General features: G+C 40.0%; 1 protein-coding gene across 1 annotated transcript in view; it reads left to right on the top strand.

The window, feature by feature from the left end:
• Positions 1–15576, top strand: part of LOC108435905 (heterogeneous nuclear ribonucleoprotein L-like) — an 84286-nt gene extending 68710 nt beyond the window's left edge. Inside the window, exons 8-13 of the mRNA XM_017712039.2 lie at positions 143–357; positions 1179–1300; positions 8376–8577; positions 9082–9139; positions 9885–9983; positions 13085–15576. Coding sequence (XP_017567528.1) covers positions 143–357; positions 1179–1300; positions 8376–8577; positions 9082–9139; positions 9885–9983; positions 13085–13140 — 752 coding nt within the window. The 3' untranslated portion in view covers positions 13141–15576. The remainder of the gene's footprint in view (positions 1–142; positions 358–1178; positions 1301–8375; positions 8578–9081; positions 9140–9884; positions 9984–13084) is intronic.
• Positions 15577–20000: the final 4424 nt, after the last annotated feature.

The following is a 20000-nucleotide window of genomic DNA, read 5'->3' as shown; positions in this document are numbered from 1 at the left end:
CACCACAATCTAGCTGCTTTCTGCAACTGACAGGTCTTCCTTTCCCCTCTCTCTCTCTCTCTCTCTCTCTCTCTCTCTCTCTCTCTCTCTTTTTCTCTCTCTCACTCTCTTTCTCTCTCATCCTGTATCCATGGCTGTCTAGGGTCACACTGCCCCCTGCTGCCATTGCCCAGTAACAACCGGTTCAAGAGGAGTTCCCATGAGGTGCCCGATGTGGTGGCGTACCCTCTGCCCCAAACCTCCTCCTACATTGGCCACTCCTCTAGCTCTGTTGCCATGGTGAGTGGCCTGCATCCCACCAAGATGAACTGCACCCGCATCTTCAACCTCTTCTGTCTCTATGGTAACATCGAGAAGGTAAGTGAGACTTGAGAAGAATGATGCTGCTATATTTTGTCATTTACTTAACAGATAGTATTTCATTCACATGGACATAGAGGAGCAAAAAAGGTTTTCTAGTGTCAAGAATTGGTCACAAGTAGACATAAACTAAGCAGAATACACTTTGGAGCAGTTTCTCAAATGCAGATCAAACTTGATTTATTATTGTGAAAAATCAGTGACATTGCAGTTTAGCCCAAGACTAGGCTTTATCTATTCCCATTAAATGGCCTGTTGAAGTTCAAAAGTTTATAGACACATTTCCTCTAAAATTAAGAGTATTAATAGGACGTTTCCTCTTTTTTGCAGCAGTAACTGTAGAGAGCAGTAATCTGCTCTTATGGGAAGGCTATACACTAGTTGTTGAACATTGCTGTGAGGATTTGATTGCATTCAGCCACAAGAGCATTAGTGAGGTCAGGTACTGATGTTATATGATTAGCTATGGATCACAAATGCCTCCTCATCTCATTCCAGAGTTATTGGATGGAGGTCCATCATTCCAGATAATGCAGTTCCACTGCTCTGCAGCCCAGTGCAGGGGGCTTAGCCCTCTAGTTGATAGTTGGCATTGAACATGGTGACCATGTGCTGCTCCAAAGCGTCCCATCCTATTGACAGTGATTTTTTTGTCCTATGTCAGGAGTGGGTGCATCTTAAACGAGAGGAATTCATGAACTAGATGGAGTGTTGGGTACTTTTGGACATACAATGTAACCATGCAATAGTTCTGAGAGTAGAAATTCAGTTTTTTGGTGAGAAAGTCTGCGGGTGACATGATTCATGCATGTTTTTAGGTGAAATTTATGAAGAGCGTGCCAGGCACAGCCCTGGTGGAAATGGGGGATGAGTATGCTGTTGACCGTGCCATCACACACCTCAACAGCATCAAGGTCTTCAGCAAGAGGCTCAACGTGTGGTATGAACAAATCAAATCTAATTTATTTGTATAGTGTTTTTTACAACGGATGTTGTCACAAAGCAGCTTCACAGAATTCCAGAAAAGACATTTTTAACAAGAATGTAAAAACCCCCAGGTGAGTAAGCCAGGGGTGACAGTGGTAAGGAAAAACTCCCTCAGAACTGAGGAAGAAACCTGAGGAGAGAAACTACCTACAAGTGATTATACTACTACTAATAATAGCAGTAGTATTAGCAGTAGTAATAGCTAGGAGTCTATGAAAACATCAGTGTAGGATGGGCAGCTACTCCAAGGTAGGTGGCGGAAGCTGGGGCATGGGCAGCTGGTATGAAGTGGGTAGCAGGAGGACTCGACAGTCAGTCGTCCTTCAGTGTCCGGCTGGACATGTGGGCGGTCATATACTCGGAGAAAAGGCAGGGAGAGGGAATTAGTTTTATTCTGTTTGTACGTAAAATGTGCACATTTCCAGAGTGTGGCTAATGACTCCAGCAGATTCGACTATGGCAGCTTAACTAAAAAGAGAGAAACAGGAGACACAGACACGAGATCACTCTGGAACAGTTTGGCATCCCTCCATTCCACCGTCCACAAACCTGAGTGACCGTGTGCGAGCAGCGGGACGACAGCACCAGCGTCTCAGTTTACTATAATTCCCTGTGTCCATGGAACTTAGGATCTGCTGCCTTTATCTAAAGGCGAACATTACCTACCAAAAGCTAAACTGAACAAGTGAGTTTTCAGCCTAGTTTTAAAGATTGAGACTGTGTCTGAGTCCCGACCCAAAACATCATTCCAGAGTTTGGGGGCTTTATAAGAAAAAGCTCTTCCCTCAGCTGCAGCCTTATGAATTCTAGGAACTATTAATAATCTGAGTAGTTGTGATGGCTCGTAATAGGAAATAAGGTCTTGCAGGTACTCAGGAGCGAGCCCGTGTAGGGATTTATACGTCAATAAAAGAATTTTATAATCAATACAGAATTTAGCTTTAGTGAGAGCATTTCTATACTCTACAAGGCTGTCCTTCCAGGCAGAATGGAACACTTCCAGCTTGGTTTGTCGCCATTTCCGCTCTAGTTTCTGAACTGTTTGTTTTAAGGTACAGGTTTTATCATTGTACCATGGGGCGAGCTTTTTCTGCCTTATTCTTTTTATTTTAAGTGGCGCCACATTTTCTAAAGTAGAAGGTATTTTTTAAATAATCGGTTAGTAAATCTAGCTCCATTGGGTCTGATGGAGTGAAAACTGGGGTTGATAGTTCTGGGAGATTTTCTATAAATTGTAGGGCGGTAAAAGGTTTTTTGAGCGCTGTGTAGAATAGCGAGGGGACATAGATATATTATGGCTAAGTCGTAGCTCATATGAAATTAGGTAATGGTTGGAGATTGCTGATGGCCCTGGTGGTCTGTTAATGTTAAATAATGAAAATGCGTTCTTTTTTGTGACCGGATTTGTAACGTGAAAGGAAAGGACCTCAAAGGAAGTGAAAGTGTCACATTGTTTCTGACTAATATCTAGAGTATTTTGGTAGATTATACAGACTCCACCTCCCTTGCCTGATAATCTTGGCCTATGTGCATAATTATAGCCTACAGGGGTGGCATCATTTAAAGCTGAATATTCATCTGGTCTAATCCATGTTTCAGTGATACAGAAAATGTAAAATTTATGATCACTTTTAATTTCATTTACGACAACTGCTTTTGAGTTTAGTGATCTTATATTGAGTAGTCCAAATTTTAGATCTAAGGTGTTAGTGCTATCATCTGAATACAGATATATGTTGATTAGGTTGTTTAAACGGGCTGATTGAGTTTTTCTACAATTAAATTTAGTTTTAATTCGGGGCAAATACACAGTCTCAATAAAGTTGAACCTGGGTGATGTCTCAAGGCGGTTCGCAGATGGTCAGTTTTGCCTATCTGTCTGCGGCCTGGTCCCGGCTCTGGACTGTCAACAGCTATTTGCACTACTCTGCCGACTAACTAAAAGACTATGAGCTATGCCGCAAGAAAGTAAGTCAGCACCCTCCCGCATGGAGTGGACACCATCCCTACCTGTAAGACCAGGCTTGCCCTCAAAACGCAACCAGTTGTCTATAAAGCCCACTGATTTTCGGAACACCACTTGGGCACTTTTAACAGGCTCCACAGCGGGTGCTTCACTGAGCAGGGCAAACCTGTTTGACACGCGAATCGGAGGAGCGTGGTGTTCCAGTGAGCTAGCTTTGGCCTCAGCATTAGTCTTAGCTTTCCGTCTAGACCGCCGAGTCATCACCCATTCACCCCGCTGTGAGGCTCTAGTGCTGGAGTAGAGGGGGTGCTAACTCTCCCTAGGGCACCCGTAGCTGCTAACACTGAATCTTGCTGTCTGTCCTTTAATAACCCCCGGGTGCGCACCTCTAGCTGGTCCACCTTCTCCACCAGAGACCTAACTAGCTGGCACTTACCACAAACACAGCCACTATTATTATCACTAGAGGTGGAAAAGGGGGTTAAACTAAACATGCCACACTCTGAGCAAACAAAACAACCAGCAGAAGCCATGATATTTCAGGTACTTACCGCTTTTGGTTGATTTCGGAGCTTGTAGCAAAAAACGTTGCCACAGTGATGCACTCTCAGTCGCTTGCAGTGACGCGCTCCTTCTTTTCATTTACTATCAAAAGACACAGCAACTAGAGATAAATGAACAGGCAAGGACTCACTTGTCAAATGCCATTGGCATTTATTTACTTATTTTTATATCACTTTTTGTCCAGTGATTAAGCTTGTGATGCAAGATACATTTACCTAGCAAAGTCTATTTTATCCTATCTTAATGCACAATGTTTGAGCTACACCGTATTTATTATAGATAGATAGATAGACAGACAGACAGACCGACAGACAACAAACTGACCATGGTAGTAGCTGGAATTAGCTTTGTTTATCAAGAGAGCCATCAGTGGAACTTGTCATTTAAAAGCTGCAGGAGAGAACTACAGTATTGGAGTCACAGCAAAAGAACATGGGCAGCTAGGGTTCAGGCTGAAAGTACAGATTGTTCAAAGGGTCAGACTACAAAAATTTGATTTATGTCATTAATTAATGCATGACATCACTAATAAAATGGTTCTAATATGATAGTACTACTATACAACTTCATAGGTTTCAGATAATTTTGTAGGGGTAGTTTAGAATGATGAACAGAGATGCTAATGGTTTTAGTGAGAAAGCTGTACAACACTGAAAGTGAGGTTACCAAAGATTAACATCCAGAATGCCTTACATTTGAAACCTGTTGATCAAATCTGAAGAAATGACAGTCTAAAATAAAATAGATAATAAAGGTGTATTGTTTATTATTGCTTAAGACATGTTCTGGTGCCTGATTTGTAACATTTCAATCCACACATATAACAGCAATTATTATGACAGGTGATTCCAAACTTTTGACCAGTAGCATACTCAGTGAGCATTTTATTAGGTACGCCTCCACTCCACTTGTCTGTTGTATCAGCTCTACTGACCATAGAGCAGCACTTTGTAGTTCTTCAGTTATGGACTGTCCATCTGTTTCTCTGCATACTTTATTAGACCCCTTTCACCCTGTTCTTCAATGATCAGGACCACCACAATACCACCACAGAGCAGGTATTATTTGGGCGGTGGATCATTCTCAGCACTGCAGTGACACTGATGTGGTGGTGGCGTGTAATGTGTGTTGCACCAGTGCGAATGGATCAGACACTTCGGTGCTGCTGGAGTTTTTAAACACTGTGTCCTTTCACTATCCACTCTATTAGATTATTGTATATGTAAAGTCAGAAATGATAACTCATCTGTTGCTGCACACTTTGTGTTGGTCATCCTCTAGTCCTTCATCAGTGGTCACAGGATGCTGCCCAGAGGATTCTGTTGGCTGGACATTTTTGGTTGGTGAACTATTCTCAGTCCAGCAGTGACACTGAGGTGTTTAGAATCTTCAGCAGCACTGCTGTGTCTGATCCACTCAGACCAGCGCAACACACTAATGACAGTGTTACTGCAGTGCTGAGAATGATCGACCACCCAAATAGTACCTGCTCTGTGGGGGTCCTGACCATTGAAGAACAGGGAGAAAGGGGTCTAATGAAGCACGCAGAGAAACAGATGGACTACAGTCTGTAATTGTAGAACTACAAAGTGCACCTATAAGGTAAGAGGAGCCGATACAATGAACGTAGATACAAGGAGGTGTTCCTAGTAAAGTGCTCAGTGAGTGTATATATATGCAATAGCTTCGTTATGTGTCACTAATGAAATGACTAAATTAGTGAAATGAAGACGTACAGTGTTGAACTGTTCTTCTACTTATTACTAGGTTGCCTTGGAGCTTCAGCTCTAAGTTTCTTTTTTGAGTTTTCCTCGAGAGCCCTTCGGGGATGAGAGGATGTCTCATTAAGTTGCCTCACATCATCCATCAGAATAATTCACTGGTGTAGCACCAGATTCAGTTAGAAGTGGGTGTTGCGTGCAACAGCTACCACGAGCCTTGAAAGCATGTCATTAACCAACTCGATTCTGCAAAGCTGCTGCACTTTTCATCCTCAGGACTTCAATATCAGATAAAGCAGCAAGGATACTTCAGCCCGTAGGACTTTAAGCTCTTACATGTATTGACTTAAGCTATGCTTCTGCAACTTAAGCTATGCTGTGCTGCCACACTAGGAGAATATGTGCTGACCGTAAGCAGGGTGTGGATTTTAAAGTAAGTAAAGTGCATTCCAAGTCCAAGGGCTGGGAGCCTTGTCTCCTTTCTTTGCCCTTTTACCTCTGGTTGTTGTCATTGAAAATGTAGTAGTGAAATGCTCTGAATTTCTCTGGTCCAGTCATTTCTGAAGGATAACCTTTTTCTCTTTTGTGTTACTCCTCTCTGCCATCATTCACATGTCTGTGTTTTTCTCCTTTCTCTAATCAAACTGTGTCATTTGCTGTCCTCCTTCTTCCTCTGTGCACTCAGTCCTCTCCCCTCGCATACGTAACCCTTTAATGCTAAGGTAAAGAAAAGAGGTTATTTTGCCTTTAGATCAACTCTTCTCTTTTAGTAAAATGAGAATTGTGTTTATTTTGGTATGTTAAGAATCATGTAACAAAAACTTACGGGAAAACAAAACTAGATGTTTATTTTGTTTATGTCACAGACTGCCAGGAAATATATAGTCTGCTACAGTAGTCAGAGATCACCCTCTGCCAAAACGGCCATTGAGTACAAGTTATTCATTTTTCATATGTAAAAAAGCTGGAAACATAAATTTCAAAGAAAATTAGACGGAATCATCAGCAACTATTTACAATATTTTTTAGTATTAACTGTGTGGACACTCCACAGGGATAGTTTTCCACACCTTTGAAGTCTTATTTCCTTTTCTCAGTAAGGGCTTCTTGACAGCTACACATCCCTTCAGCTCTTAGCATTGAGTGGTCTTCTTACAGTGAAGGATGGACAGAAACACGTGTGAACTTTTTCTGATCTAAAGTAAGAGTAGAGCTTGATTTTCTCCTCTCTCTCAAAGATGAAAGCTTTAAGTGGTGTTTATCTGATGAGGACGGTCTTGGTAATCTCCAGGCTTTGCATGGTTGTTAGAAATCCTGTTCTCTCTGTATCTTTTGATTTTTTTTTCCTTCTTTCCTTGCCATTTTACAAAAATGAGAAAGAAGTTTGAAGGCAGCTAAGGTTTTTTGGGTGGTTGCATGAGTGTGTGATGGTGTCTTTTTGAAGGGGAATGTCAGTGTTTGTGGCCAGCTTTTGTTGGGAGAACATAGCAGTTACTCACTGGTTTTAAGGTTGGAAGGATAGAGGTGTGAAAGTGGCAGTATGTGTACAAAAGCAAAGCATGCCCAAGTTAAATACTGATAGATTTGATTTTATACTTAGTGTTGGAAACTTTTGTGTAATTTTCTGTCAAAGATTAACATATATGTATATATATATATATATATATATATATATATATATATATATATATATATATATATATTTTTTTTTTTTTTTTTTTTTCAGACACTATATTATAGCTAATGGTTCTTTTGAATAAACGAAGGGTTTGCACAGTACTGTAGATACAGTGTGGAAGTGTACTTCACACTTCATCTTTTATTGATTATGATATTATAATAATAACAACCCCCTACTTATTCAGGCTGTTTTGAATGTCTAATAGAGTGGAATTGTAGCACGCTAGACTTATGATACGCTAGACTTTCCTGTCTTTGGAGTGCACACAGAAAGAGGAGCCATAAATATGGACTTCAGGCTTCTTTTAGTGACAGACTGAGGATCCCCTTAATCCACAGATTTTCAACACTGTAGTCTGTGATAAAACCACATTACCTGCCATGCCTGCTTAAACTAAATGAAGTATGCATGCTGTATAAGTCAAATAAATTACTTTTTACTGCCTATAAATTGCTTCTGGTTAAAATAATAAAATGGCTAAAGCTTAACACATGTGAAGTAGCCTAAAGGCTACTGTTACTTTATAGCTATACATTGTCTTTTTTGTTTTTGTTAACCGATGTAATCACAACATAAAAAATGTTTAAGCCCCTGTTCATGTTTTGTGAGGGAAGCTGTTTGATGTGGGGATGGCTGCAGCATGGCTTTATCAGGTTAACAAGCACGACAATGGTGGGAGAAAAAAAGATCTACCGTACTGCCACAGAATATTTTAAAACAGATTGTGAGACAAATTTAATTACTTTTGTCCATCTTAAAGCTACATAAGGCATGTTTAATAACATGTTGTATAATTTGGTTGATAATCGGGACAGATGGAAACGTATAGGTGATTTACAATACTATTGTCATTCGGCGCAACCTATAGCACACAGAACGCTCTAATTCACATGCTGATGCATTTTACTGTGCCAGTGCAGATATGAATGCGGTCCAGCTACTCTGGGGGCAGATTTTAATGAGTTACAGTAGACAGAGAAAAGGCTTCTAAACATATTGCAGACAATATGTTTGGTAAGACTGGGTTAATTCTCCTCTCCCTCGCTCGCTCTCTCGCTCTCTCTCTCTCTCTCTCTCTCTCTCTCTCTCTCTCTAGTGTGTCCAAGCAGCATGCAGTCATCCCCAGCCAGGTCTTTGAGCTGGAGGATGGCTCCAGCAGCTACAAAGACTTCGCCATGACCCGCAACAACCGCTTTACCAGCGCCGGGCAGGCCTCCAAAAACATCATCCAGCCACCCTCCTGTGTACTGCACTTCTACAACGTCCCTCCCTGCATCACCGAGGACGACCTGCTGAGGGTCAGTGCCTCTTCAGACAGCAGAATGAAGCACAGGAGAAAAGCTCTGTTGCCATAAAAGCCTAACTGGAGGAAGATACAATGTGGAGAAAGAGCACAATCCTTGCTGCAGCTGTTAGCCTTCTGATCCACACACACTTAGTCCTTGTCACCCACTGTGGTCATTACGCAGCATCTGTTGAGGTCTGATAACATTTAAGGGTGTTACAAATGGCTGCTGCAAACTAGCAGACCTAATGTGCCTACTCGCCATGATAAATGAATGGAAACATTGCTTGTACCCTATATTTTGTGCAAGGGCTTTGGTGTCATAGTTGTATTAAATAGAAAATACAAATGGTCTAAGTTTCAGAAATATGTGATTTGTATTGTGTTGCCCAAAAGATACAGCAGAAAGTGAGCAAGGCTGTTGTTTTAGTTTATCAGAACATCCCTCTAGTGGGCTTTGTCTGTTAGTGCAGCCTCATGAGAGGCAAACATTCACTGTCTTATTGATCTCTTCCAGTTATGCACGGAGCATGATGTGCCAGGCTTCATCAAGTTTAAAATGTTCGATGCCAAACGTAAGTTACTTTGTAAGTAAACCAGGCGGAGTCAGTTTGTGTTTGTGTTGGGTGTCCATATTTTCCGTATCTTTTAAGTCATTACTCACCCAGATCTTTTTTGTAAATGCATACAATCGAAGACCTGAATGCAGTTTGTGCATATTTCAGAAGTTTTGAAGACATGTTTACTCAAAATGATTTCGGTGACTATTGACTTCTAGTGTTTCTTAGCAAAGTTAGCCTTATCGTTCCTTTGCTAATAAAAGTAAGCAGAATTTGGACACCAAACGTGTCTTGACTGATTGACTGCATCTGGGGTTAAGTGGAAATTTGTGTAAATTAGATTTTTTGCTGTAACATTGCTTTAAAGAAATATCACTTTGTTTTTCAACAAAATCTGTATTGTACAGTTATTTGCCACAGTGAGTAATTTCAATACATTTCCCTGTATTCTGTAAAAGAACAGAGAACTGCACTCACTGCCCACTTACAGTAAAAGTCAATGTGCAGTTGTTTCATCAACCATATTCTAAAGATGTGTTAGCTAAAATGAAGTTGTGTATGTTGTATATTTATTCAAGTCAGATAATGAATCATTGTTTACACTGTAATATTAAAGTATTAGACATGATAACTTGAATAGTTTGTTTTCCTTTTAAGCTTTTCTTTATTTTTAGTGGACAGAAAACTCAGTATCACATAAACCATGAATAATGGTATATTTTCATACTTTGGGACTGATGACCTCAATCCTGTCTTACAGCGAGCTCCAAAACCATCTCGGGGCTACTGGAGTTCGACAGCAAGACCCACGCAGTGGAGGCACTGACAGTCCTCAACCATTATCAGATCAGAATACCCAGTGAGTAAAAGACCCCTCTTCAGCCACCTGGCCACTGTGGATTGGCTTAGGCCTCACCTACTGCTTTCATATGTGCTGCCTCACTGTAATACTACTCTCCACTTGTCCTCTCACTGGCAGGCACATCGCTCTTAACCTCTGTGGTGTTGTGTGATGCACATTGCCTTTGATTTTGCCCTGCACAGCTAATATTGTGTCAGGAAATCTGATGCGACTCCTTGTAATCCATAGTCACAGCAGGTGTTTTCTTTCTGTGCCACCGACACAGCAAACAAAGACGCCTGCTGCCGGGCCTTTTGTACATTTGCCTGGAAGGCACTGCATTAATCTTCTAAAATACCATTCACTGTGTGTGTGGGTTCTTGGTTTTATTATCATATTATAACTGAAGACACTTTCATGTTAAATAGAACCTCAGTGGCTTGCTCAGTTTAATTCACGATATGGGACCAAGAAGGGAAAATGTCTTGATGCCATAACATGTGCTTAGTGTTCAAACAGCTCCAGATATAGTCATAAGTCTTATGTTTTCACTTGAGGGTGTTCAGGGGTCATGGAGGGTCATCAGTGAACAGTATTGTTGAAAGTGAAACACTATTGTGTGTCTCTTTTTTATTTTAGTGCTTTTAACCCAACTCCTAGCATACTCTCGATCAAAAAAGAGACTTGGCACAACATCTGGGAAAACAAAATCAGCTCTTTAATTGTATGACTGCTTTAAAATCTGTTTATATTGTGTAAAGCATTGAATCTGCTTCTTACCTAGCCAAGCCAGTACAACAAGTAAAATCTATTGCACTTACTGACCACATAGGCTATTAGGTGCACTTATCTTGTGTCTACACTCAGTGTACAAACTATTAGACACACTTGTCTTGTTGGTGTAGATGTAAAATCAAAGATGGCAGCTTAAGTTGCTGCAGAGTTTGTGTTAGTCATCCTCTCCACCATCAGTGGTCAGTTCCTGGCTACAGCATGCTGTTGGCTGTTTGTTGGGCTGTTCTCAGCCCAGTAGTTGGGGTGTTACTTTTTGGCATTTTGGCAATATGATTACCTAATCAAAAAATATCAAGGGTTGACAGCATCATGGTATTAAGCAACCATTCAAAAACACACTAGACGGTGGTAAAATGTATAGGAAAAATGTTCATTAAATATGAACATCACCAGTATTCCATGCTGCAGTTTAAGATATTACATTGCCATTTTCCTTGAACATTAGTTATAGACAATTTTCTTTATCTTCGTGTGAAATGAGGTCTCCAGGCCCAAAAGCTTTGACAAAGTAGTGGATAGCCTCAATATCGTATCGTATCGTACAGTATCGAATGTTATGTTTAGATTTGTAGGCCACAGTGTTGTTTCAGGTGGTGATTCTCAGTGCTGAGAATGATAGACCCCCCCCCCCCCAAATAATAACTGGTGGTCCTGTGGAGTTTTGAATATTGAACAACACAATTAGAACATTTTTTTAGTATGAAACACACAGAAATATAATAATTTTCCTGAGTTATACAGGGAAAAATCTTAAAAGTAAAAAGTGTGCAGTACTCTTTGGACAGACCTCATATTATTTTTTTTTTGTTTAGTTATTAGTGTGTGTTGCACTCAGAATTATTCAACCCTCACTGACATTGTAGGGATTTACAAAATCAAGCTTTTATGAAGATCCAAACCATTTCTAAACTACCAATTGCGTAACCTGTTCAAATTGATGGTAAAAATGTGTCATGTAGTATTTCAGAGTAAGAGGATGATTTCTATTTATTTCTAAATGTTGCAGATTTTTAAGTCAGTAGTCTGTAAAGTTACCAAATTGTGTTACAACACACTTAAGCCTTTGGGAACTATATAATGCCAATTCATTTGCTTCATCTTTGATAAATATATAAACCCTCCCATGCATGTGTTCAAGCTCAGCAGCAAACAAGGCAGAGAAAAAGGAGCTCTCACAAATGCTAAGAGAATGAGTTATTTCATTGTACCAAAAAGGCTCGTGCTTGTTAGTGGCTACAAGAAAATGGCCCAATTACAGTTGAAAGAGACACAGTTGGAGGTATCATGTGAAAATTTGCAACTCATGGTAGAGCAGCAAACCTAGCTGAATGTGGAGGAAAGCAAAATTTCACAAAGAGGAATCAGACAAATGAACAGAGAAGCTGAGAATAACCCTTGCATCACTGATGACCTGAGCACTCTTGACCTGATGAAGACAGAAACAAAATCTGTGAACACAATAGGAACACTACACAAGCAAGGACTTCATACCTGGACACATTGCTGCACAACGCTTTTGACAAAAAAGTGCATAAGAGTCGAGCTGAATATGCTAACAGGAATTTGGACAGGGCTGTGGAGTTCTGGGAGACAATTTTATGGACTGATGAAAGTAAATTGGAATTGTATGGACCCATAGATCAGCGACTGTCTGGTATACAAAAAGGAAAGCAATCTTGTCTGTTTGACTTGCATCATGGATTCTTTGAAATACCAGGCTATTTTGTAGAAGAATGTGTTGTCTTCAGTGTTAAATGAAGCTCGGTGGTCATTGGACTTTCCAGCCAAAGAGTGATCCCAAACATACGTCCAAGTCAACTAAATCTTGTTTCAGAGATCAGTCCTGGAATGTCCTTGAGTGGCTGCTTCAGTCACTGGATTTAAATCACATTGAAAGTCTTTGGTGGGATTTGAAGAAAGCTGTGGTGGCCCAGAAACGAAAGAACATTAATGAGCTGGGAGCTTTTGCACAAGAGGAATGGGCAAAAATTTCAATAGAGATGTGTCAGGAGCTTGTGAGCACCTATTAGAAGCATTTATTGGAGATTATAAAGTGTAAAGCATGTGCCACAAAATACTGACTTTAAGGGTTAAATAATTTTACTAAAGCCTTGGTTTATGGATTTTCATTATAGATTTTCATGATATTTTATTTATATTGCCAACATGAAATAGACAGATGGACAGATAGAAGGGTTCTGAGTAAACTTGTCCATCCAGAAAATGGTGTTTTAGTCCCTTCATGACATGAGTGACATGAAAATGGTGTTTTAGTCCCCAACATTTCCATTGCAATGAGAGTTTAACTAGATGTTTCTCCACAGATGGCTCCAACCCCTACACCCTGAAGCTGTGCTTCTCCACCTCCTCCCACCTCTGAGAAGGAGCAGGGGGACACCCACTCAAGACCACTGCGCTGTTTACATGGGACGATAGAGAAAGGAAGAGCTACAGAACATGAGGCAAGAGGAGGGGAGCAGGGGATGATGCACACTGTCATGGCCCGTAGTGCGAGGACTTCAAGCGCAAAACACTCAAGAACCATTTTCTTCGTTTTTTCTGACTCTTACACATTTTTTGCCATCCTTTTCAACAGCTGTCTCAGACTCTGGTGTAACCAGAAACTGACTGACTTCATGATAAATGAGACATGATGATGTCATCCCAGCCAATCCTAATTGGCGACTGGCACTGAAGCTATGTTTCCCATGGCAACCGCAGCGAGATAAAATGAACAGGGATGTATTTTTTTGTTTGTTTTTGGTCTTTAGTTAATTCCTTTTTTAATGTTTTGTTTTCTGTTCTCTACCGAATGTACAAAGCCCAAAAATACAACACCCTGTGATTTATTGTTATTCTAATGTTACTGACCTGATAATTAGCTGGATGAACCACTCAATGAATCTAACTGAAGTGGTGTAATGAGAGGTGTATGCTTAGACCTAGAGAAGATAGAGGTGCCTGGGAAATGAGCAACCTGTTAATAGACTGTAATTTAGATTCTTCTGTGATATTTATGTGTATAGATAACGAGTGAGTCATGAGGTGAGACTTGCTGGGGCACAAGGGGCCTGATTTGATAAGCCATGTATAGCCAGTGCAAACACAGTAACATGCTCTATGTGTGGTTAAACTATTATTGGTGACCAGCTACTAGTTTTACCAGTCAAGATCATGTGCTTAAGGCTTCATTAGGGTTGGCCCCTAGTGCATTTATTAATGATTGTCAATAGTGGGGATGGGATGTTAGCTGTACATGACACTGTTGCTCCATAGCCAGACAAGATGACTTATAAAGGTATCTGAAATGGCCTGTGCCAGTCATTGGGATGTTTACACATCTCTTCGGTTTATTTGATGGGTGACAGGTCACGTAGTAGCGCTGCACGATAAGGACAAAATGCTAGTATCATATTGCTGAAGTCATGCAGCATTCTGTGGTCTGCGTCTTGCCTGCATGAGGAAATCCAGGTCTAAGCAGATTTTCTGTATGAGAAGTATGAATAATGCATTTTGTCTTGTGTTCATTTTCCCCTGACTGTTACTGGATCCTCAGAGTTATGAGGTAATTTTAGAAGTAAAAATACAAATAATGCTACATGAATTACAAGCATCCTAACACTCCCACATGCTGAAATGAAGTCTACTATTAAAACCTAATTCCAAAAAGTTTGGGACAGTAAGTTTAAGGCACATAAAATTAGAAAGCAGTGATTTATTAATCTACTTTGACCTGTATTTGAATTAAAAAGTACAGTTTTCTAATCGCTGTTTCAGTTTTATTAGCATAGCACTGTCTCAGTGATGTGGGAATTGGGTTTGTATATGATGTCAATTCAGTGCACAGCAGTGTATATACCAGTATTCGAAATTTAGCTCCTTAACGACCTCATAATTCAGAGGATTTTATTTTTACCTCAGGGTGCAATAGCAGTGATTTTGAAAATGCCATTAAGTTTTATCATAGAGAGAACCAGTTTAGACCCAGAGTTTCTAATAGAGCATGACACCAACTACTACAGCGGCATATTGTGATTGCAATTCACCTTCCATTATATTAATAACACCTTAAGTTGATGATGTGGCATGACTAAAAAGACTAGAGCGCATTATTTTGACCAAAATAATGTGCTCTTGTTAAATAACTTGAATCATCAAAACACCCACAGAAACACTCATTTTAAACTGATTGGTCAAAATGCACATGACTGTAAAAATCATTGTGCCTCGTTCACCGTTTTTCCTGAAACTCACTTTTTCCCAAACTCACAGTTTTCGTGAAGATTCTGATATTCACCAGTGGTTTCTTATTTGAGATTTGTTCTTAGGTAAGAACAGAATTTACACACACTCAAGAGCACAAAGTTGCAAACAGTTCTGGGGTTTAAGAACACGACAGGAATCTGATGTAGATTTTTTTTTAGGACTTTTCTCAAGAACAGATTTAAGAAAAGGACCATTGTGATGGTTAGAGATGCTTATTTGCATATTGCAGACCATTATCGCAATAATGTTGAACAAGTAATATATTGTGTAGACTTCACCTTTTTGCATGGGTGCAGAAAGGGATCAGGAACGGCTTTTGGCTCAACTAAAAAAATTAAAACAGGCAAGAAAGTTCTTAAAGTTTGAAATCCATACTCCAGCTAGTCAAACTGTGGAGCACAGTGTGATAACAGCTATGGGAGGAGCCTTGCAGATCCATAGGTCATGTGTACGGTATTCTCAGTTTACTTGTCCATGTGTGTAATTGGCACTTCACCATATCTGCAGTTCACTGTGAGCATGTCCAGCCATTAAAACATTTGCCAGTTGACATGTCTGTCATTTATTACCCTTTAAAACGATGGTAGGTTCAACATTTCATCATTGTCATATCAACACTTTGTAGCTTTTCGGGTTTTCTTTTCTTTACTCCGTTTGAAAATGTCAGCTGAAGGGTCACATTGTGAACATTTCATGATGGATGGATGGATGGAGGTTTTGTTAGAACAACATGATCAAGAAATGTTAAACATGCACAATGTAAGATTTGGGGGATTTGGAGACCTCTCTGGGGGAAATGTGTAATTGCAAGCAATGAGTAAAAGAACATATAACATGGGTTGAGCTTTGGACCACTTCCCTGAGTGAATGAATCTGAGGGTTGTGAGTACATTGAAGGAGTTTTCAAAGAGAACTTGGTGAAGGACGTGTCTTCCGTGGATGTGAGTGAATTAACTACTGTTGTCAGCGTATTGTGCTAATGTATAAAGTATAATACAGTATAATATTGGTTTTCCATTTGAGATCTAAACATCAAGCCAGGCCTTTTTTCTTCTTTTGCATGTGACGTTAATACATAAAGGCAAATGATGTGATCCAAGAAAGTCCTGTGAAGTCTGACCCGACACCTCTGAAAATTTTAATACTTCTAATCAATAATAAAGTTAGTAATAAATTACTAGTTCAGGTTTTGCAGGGTGACCTTCAGCAGACACACCACATATTAGCCTCTTTTTATTCTTCTGGCTAGCTAATTCTTTAAATAGTGCAGCTTAAACTGTCTCTACATTAAACACTTTACCTTAGTTGTGACTTATAATACGAATTTAAATGTGTGTTGTGTTTAAAGCCTACAGCATCTCTCAGGAGTAACTGTCATCCTGTCTCTGCACTAAGATTATGGATATGGCTGTGAGTTATTTACACATTATCCTCGTGTCAAACGTTTGACAGCATGCTTTACAGGAATGTAACAGCAGTGTGGATGACATGAGAGACCTTGGCCTGGAGTTAAGTGCCTGCTGAAGACAACATGGTTTGGTTTGGAGCGATCTCAGCAGTCAGTGCGGGAATTGAAGCTCACTGCAGGTCCATCTGCTTCAGCAATGCCCAGAGGCGGGGAGCTGCCTTTACTTATCATCCTCATTTCCTCCACTCTGCCTCGCCCTCTCTCTTTTTGCACTGCCCATTGGGGGGGCTGGATCTCTGAGCTCGATTCAATTTGTTTCAGTTTCTGAACTGTTAGGAAACAGTTCAGTGCATCATATTGATTATATGGGGTTAATTTGGCCAGAGAATTTCATTTTGGCCCAAAATCACACATATTAATAGCTTCCTTTTAAAAACAAGATTACAAGATCCCTGCTTGTTTTTTTTGTAACAGAATAAACTGCCTTGCTTCTGAATGAGGGGCCAGAACATAACCATCCACATATCCACATAACAAAATTTAAATATATTATTTATAATTTATCTGCAGCAATGAAAGCATTTTATCTGTAGCTGATGAATTAGTACATATGAATGTCCAAGAAATGGACTGTTTTAATTAATTAATGTGTGTCTATGTGGACTTCACGTTGTTTACTGTGTCAAACCCATGTGGGCGCTGTACTTTAGCCTGGTTAGTGCTTACTATGAGTTGGTTGTGTGCTTCAAAATGGTGCTATATTACAGCCACCAGGAAGGTGCTTCAAATAATTAAATTAATCTTTATGATCATTGTACATATTCTGGGTTACAGTATAATAAAGCACATCCAGGTTACTTCTCTAGTTCATAGACATTAAGACAAGAACAGTAGGCATGTGTGCATAATACACTGGGCAGTGGACAATGAGTGCATAGGCACTAGTGGGATAATAAACTTTATACAGTGAGTACATAAAAAGACAAATGCAGAATAAACTAAATGCATGGATGAGTGCTGGTGCATATACAGTAAGTACAACATATGTGCAGCGTTCTCAGAGGTCCAGTGTGTAAAGTATGTGTTTAGTAAATAATGTTATGAATGTGTTTATTCCAATTGTATAGCAAGCTGGGCAGCAGTAACATGGAGAGAGTGACACAGTCTGAAACTATCAGCTGTCCTTTACACTGTGTTAAAATTTCATGATGACCAGACCAGTAGAAATTGTCCAGAATTACTTAGTTTTGTCTGGACATTGTTGATATATAGTGTTCTGTTGTGCGCTGTGGGTGTGACCGGTTTAACAGCTTGAGGGTAGAACCTGTTCTTGAGCCTAGTGGTTCTGGCTCGACTATTTTGGCATCTCTTCCATCTCTTCCCAGATGGCAGCGGGTGGAACAGGCATGGTTAGTGTGTGGGGGGTCTGGGGTGATACTGCAGACTTTCCTCAGACCTCTTTTATTGTAAAAAAAGCTGGAGTGATGGGCTGCACAGTTTTCACCACCCTTTGTGGAAATTTGCAGGTGGGTGTCTTCAGGGTGAATATTGGTTCCTTAAGCTGCTGCATGGTAAACCAGAACCTGTCAGTAGAACCTAGCATGGAACACCTCGCACATCTGTGTTCCTCTAGTCAAAGGAAAATGCTTATTCACATGGACCCTCACATAATCTCACCATTAACCATGTAGCTCTGCAGAAGAGCAGGGACTGCTAGTGCTGTTGCAGTGACTGTATTGGTCCTGTTTTCACTCCTGTAGATCATGAGCTCTGGGCAGGTTTAAAGGGCCCATACGATGGAAAACTGAATTTTGAAGTAATATGTAAGTACTGGTAAAGTTTTATAACACAAAGTTATTACTATTTACTACACAGTCCATACAGCCCATATAGGGTAACTGTGCTGCAACAATGGCCTGTTTTGAATTCACTGTTCCTATGATGCAGTGAGATCTCATTTACATAAATGGCACCTATTCAGGCTACAGCAACATATACAGGCTACAGCAACATATACAGCAATACCTATTCACACTGACATTCTAAAGAATGTTTCACCTCTAAGCGCTTTTTGAAAGGCATTGTAAAGAGCAGCCAGTTGGAACAGAGCCCATTTATATCAGTCATAGAGGTACAGTAAATAAAACAACCCATTTAATTCTAACTGATCAAGAATGTTTGGAAACCTGTGTTTGATACATAAAAACACAAAAATGTCCTAAATGAACCTCAAGGAAAAACATCCTTCCTAAAACTGCTGATGTAGTGATGATGTGTATGTGCGCTTTAGACAGTGGTGGACAGTAACTAAGTAAATGTAACTTTTACTTTCGATATTTAAGGACATTTGAAGGCAAATACTTTTGTACTTTTACTCAAGTTGATGTCCAGAGTAAGGACTTCTACTTTTACTGGAGTAATATTTTACCTTGGGTATCTCTACTTTAACTCAAGTACATGATTTGTGTACTTCGTCCACCACTGGCTTTTGACATTGCTGGAAAACAATTTAAGGGAACTAAAATGATGATTGTGCAATAGTCTGTTGTTTCCTGTAGTTAGATTTTTAACATTTTAGGTGTTGGAGGACTTTTATTTTACAACCCCAATTCCAATGAAGTTGGGACGTTGTGTAAAACATAAATGAAAACAGAATACGATGATTTGCAAATCCTTTTCAACCTATATTCAATTGAATACACTACAAAGACGAGATATTTAATGTTCAAACGGATTCACTCATTTTGAATTTGATGCCTGCAACACGTTACATATAAGGGCTATTCAAATTTTTGCATCTGCAATATACTGTAGTTTTTGAGTGGTCAGAGGGCTACCACGGCCCCAGGCAGTCAGAGGGCCCTGGGCTCTGGTCCCACAGGCGTGGTCAGTAATCTGTCCCTTGTCTGATTGCTGTCAAAATTTGCAGATGATGTTGCTATGAGAATATAAAAAAGAGACTAAATGCACATTTAACTTAACTACATGTTATGTCTTAGTTTATGCCCTGTGCCCCTACCATTAACATCTAAGCAAACTTGAAATTCACTGTGCTGAATGCTGAAAATGCAATTCACGTGAATCATGTTGATCTGAAGAGTTTTTGACTCTAGGAATGGGCAGTTGGGCAGAAAATCCATCCCCTCCCCCAAACACACCATAGCAGCAGTTCACAGCCCCACAGACAGCCTGAAGTATTTAATATAGTAATATACTGTATAGCAAATATGGTATAGCTTTTACTCAGTTTCTGTCTGAAATGGACAGAAACTAGAACATGTGGAACATGAGAGATGAGACTGTCTACATTGCTAGTGGCAATCATCAGGGTCCAAGCATTAAGCAGTTCACTCTCTTTGAGTCTCGGAGTGCACCAGAATGTTCATGTTAAAATCACGAAAGGAACAGTGCTTCCAGGCAGAGGGACAGTGAATTAGTTTATGACCTTGTTACCTGTTTCACTGCTCATGATACCCTGATTCACACATCACAATGTATGCATTTTTACATTCCTAATATTGGTCTCTCCTTCATTCTCATACTACTCTGTCACTCTACCACTGTTT

Source organism: Pygocentrus nattereri, chromosome 15, assembly GCF_015220715.1.
Source record: "Pygocentrus nattereri isolate fPygNat1 chromosome 15, fPygNat1.pri, whole genome shotgun sequence".
NCBI lineage: Eukaryota > Metazoa > Chordata > Actinopteri > Characiformes > Serrasalmidae > Pygocentrus > Pygocentrus nattereri.
The sequence above is the reverse complement of the archived record's forward strand: the minus strand, read 5'-3'. Positions and strand labels throughout refer to the sequence as shown.